The sequence below is a fragment of the Trachurus japonicus genome, unplaced genomic scaffold (assembly GCF_045865225.1).
Source record: "Trachurus japonicus isolate A0001 unplaced genomic scaffold, Traja_1.0 AP030475.1".
In the NCBI taxonomy this organism is placed as follows: domain Eukaryota; kingdom Metazoa; phylum Chordata; class Actinopteri; order Carangiformes; family Carangidae; genus Trachurus; species Trachurus japonicus.
In genome coordinates, this window is record NW_028220608.1 from 1 (window position 1) to 3,672 (window position 3,672).

At 40.4% G+C, this 3,672-nt stretch overlaps 1 protein-coding gene across 1 annotated transcript; it reads left to right on the forward strand.

The window, feature by feature from the left end:
* Positions 1–42: 42 nt before the first annotated feature.
* LOC146960357 (uncharacterized) lies at positions 43–915 on the forward strand (the record flags this gene model as incomplete). Its single annotated transcript, XM_085772443.1, has 1 exon — positions 43–915. A coding segment is annotated over one exon (873 nt), but the record flags the coding sequence as incomplete, so codon positions are not given.
* Between the last annotated feature and the right edge of the window lie 2,757 nt (positions 916–3,672).

The following is a 3,672-nucleotide window of genomic DNA, read 5'->3' on the forward strand; positions in this document are numbered from 1 at the left end:
CTCTATCTGTCCTTTTCTACCTGTCCTTCTGTATTTGTCTTTCTCAACCTGTCTTTCTCTACCTGTCCTTCTTTACCTGTCCATCTCTATCTGTCCTTTTCTACCTGTCCTTCTGTATCTGTCTTTCTCTATCTGTCTTTCTCTACCTGTCCTTCTGTATCTGTCTTTCTCTACCTGTCCTTCTTTACCTGTCCATCTCTATCTGTCCTTCTCTACCTGTCCTTCTGTATCTGTCTTTCTCTACCTGTCCTTCTTTACCTGTCCATCTCTATCTGTCCTTCTCTACCTGTCCTTCTGTATCTGTCTTTCTCTACCTGTCCTTCTGTATCTGTCTTTCTCTACCTGTCCTTCTGTATTTGTCTTTCTCCATTTATCCTTCTGTATCTGTCCTTCTCTTCCTGTCTCTCTCCCACCTGTCTTTCTCTACCTGTCCTTCTCTATCTGTCCTTCTGTATCTGTCTTTCTCTACCTGTCCTTCTGTATCTGTCTTTCTCTACCTGTCCTTCTGTATTTGTCTTTCTCCATTTATCCTTCTGTATCTGTCCTTCTCTTCCTGTCTCTCTCCCACCTGTCTTTCTCTATCTGTCCTTCTCTATCTGTCCTTCTCTACCTGTCTTTCTTTACCTGTCTCTCCCTAGCTGCCCTTCTCCACCCATCTCAATCTTCCTGTCCTTCTCTACCTGTTTCTCTCTATTTGTCTCTCTTCTACCTATCCTTCTGTATCTGTCCTTCTCTGCCTGTCTCTCTCTATCTATCTATCTATCTTTCTCTATCTGTCTCTCTCCTACCTGTCCTTCTCTACCCACCTTTCTCTTCCTCTACCTGTCCTTTGCTCCCCATCTTTTATCTTCCTGTCTCTACCTGTCCTTCTCTACCTGTGGTTCAGGACTGTCTGTCCTACATGGCTCCAGTTGAAAACCAAAATGCTGCTGAGTTTTGACGGATGAACAAACCCGACCGACTGGGTGAGAAACAGCAGCAGACAAACAGGCCGAGGGCTGAGAGCTGAGAGCTGCCATAGAAACGTTTACAAGTGGCGTCCTGAAGAATGCAAACACAACTGAGAGCAGCTCTTATCTGACAAAAGAGTAAACTTTAGACAGTCCTGTTGTGGCTTGTCTTGTGTGGTCCTTCCACTACAATACGCTGCACATGGAGGATCATTTCATTTTTAACAGAATGGCCGATTGTCTTGGATTTCCAATCCTCGTATAACCCGGCAACTTGCATTCACTCTTGTTTACAGTAGCTCAATGGGTGGTGGTGGTGGCGGTGGTGGTTAATTCCTGGAGGCTAATGCTCCATCCACACAGCCACGATTATGTTCTGCTACGAAAACTGAGACCTGGAGACGCTGCCGACCCCGTAAACAAGTCGAAACGCTGACGTATACGTGTTCACAGCCGCTCTCTGATTGGATCTCTTTCATGATAACGAATTACAACTGTTTCTGATCTTTTGTTTTTTTGTGGCAGCTGTTGTTCAGATCAATCCTGCAACCCGACTGCTTCCTGTTTACACCGGCTCACACATGTGTACGTGCCTGCTATGGTATGTACTGTACTGTAGGCTGTGTGTTTACAGGTGGACAGAGATGACGTCTGCAGGTCACCAGAGTGTGGGATCCCTCTTCATTATTGAGGCAAGACACTAAACAGGCAAAAACACTGGGCCTCATTCACGAACCGTTCTTAAGAACAAATTTGTTCTTAAGTCCTACTTACGAAGTTTTTACGAAGATTGTGGCATTCATGAATGTTTTCTTATCCAGAATTTGTTCTTAACTAAGAACAAAATCTAAGAACAGTCAGGAGTATACTTACGCACTTTTAGGTGCTGAGACTTCTGCAAAAATAACCGATTATAGCGTTTTCTTTTGTTCTGCAGTTGTATGACATTATATGATTTGAATAAGAATTATTTTCTTATCTTTTATGATGTTTTTAATAATCATATATATTAATAATAATAATTGACAAATCATTGCAGTCTCTTAAAAAACATTATAGACATATCATATCTTTTTTTTTTGGGGGGGGGGGCATACAGCTGCCGATATGATTTTTTTTTTTCCTAATTGCGGGCTGCAACAGTGCACTTACTGTAAGTGTTCACACTACACACAACTGTTTTTTTTTTCATATGTGATAATATGATGATATTTATGATGGCACACGTGAGAGTGTGGTCTCTCTGATAACAACCAAAGAGCTGCATCCACTGCTGACGCTACTAAATATAGCCTAAATATAAAAATATAAACTAAATATAAGCCTTTTGTTTGTTTCTTTGTTTCATTCCTGCCGCAGTAGCGCCACTTCACTACTTAAGTTCTTTTTACGTTTGGAGTCTGGTGCTCCCTCCCAGATTTTCATTTGAGCATTTCAACTTTCTTTCTCACTTCACCTTCTCTGCTCAGTGCCTGTGGGTGCTGTGTGCACACGGCCCTGCAGTCTCATGCCCTTTTACGGCCATTGATGGGGCGGTTACCTATGCTAATCCTATGTTAATTAGACTCACCTGGCACACGCCCTCAACTTACGAGGAGATGGCATAAGAACACAGCTGCGAACAATTCTGAGGCTTACGAACGCGTTGATGAATCTGACGTAGGGTTTTCTTAAGGAACTTCTTAAGAACAACTTAAGAAAGAATCTAAGAAGGTTCTTAAGAAGATATTGGTGAATGAGGCCCAATGTTTCTTCATGCACTGACTGATCAATTTTGAGATTTTGGGCTATTTTTCTTCCTTAACATGTAGGTATTCTTTCTCAGAAAAGTCAAAAGAAATGGTAGAAAATCCACATTAAGGTGGTTATTTTACTTCATTTTGTCTCTTTTGTTGGTAGATTTCTCCTAGATTCACCAAAAGTTAACAGCTACTGTTGTCTGACCCATGTCATGTCAGGTATCATTGTAAAGCTCTCTCTCTCCTGAACAATGATGTGGCTCCAAAAATTGTCATTTCCTCCGTATCCAAAACCAATCGTAAAGTCTTTAAAGGCCGTTTTCTCAAAAAGAGTTTTTCAGACTCAGACTTTGAGCTAGAAATCTCCACTTCAGCAGCACTTACAGACACCAAACCTTCCAGTTTGATCCGTTTCTATATTCTGAAGGTTTTTCCAGAGGGGATTGTTGATACATCATTCACAGCCTGATTTATACAACGTTTTATTCCTAAAATCATGGCAAAATTTGATTTTTTTTTAGGGCTGGTGACAGTATTTTCTCATTTACAGAGTGATAAAAAGAGATATCCAAAATCCTCCTCTGTAAAAACCTCTGACTCTAATATGTCAACAAAATTAAACAAGAATTTTGAAAGTGGCTTTATCCATTGGTAGGATTTCGGTTCTGGAAATGTATGCAAATTAGTGCATATTTCATCAGATATTGCCTCATTTACATATTTAAACAGAAAATTTGACAAAACTTGTAATACAAAAAATATGTGTCTTAATGTGAGTGGTAAACTTGGGAAGTTTCAGGGTGATATCTGTTATTTTAATTTGTACCCTATTCACCTGTAGTGTCTCCCCATAATATCTGATCAGTATTTCTGACGGGTCTCAACCTGCAGCTTCTAAAACGATGCATGTCTTTGTTCATGTCTATGTTTATGTAATGCAGTTGCTATGATCTGATGATATCAACAACAACAACAACAAGGTC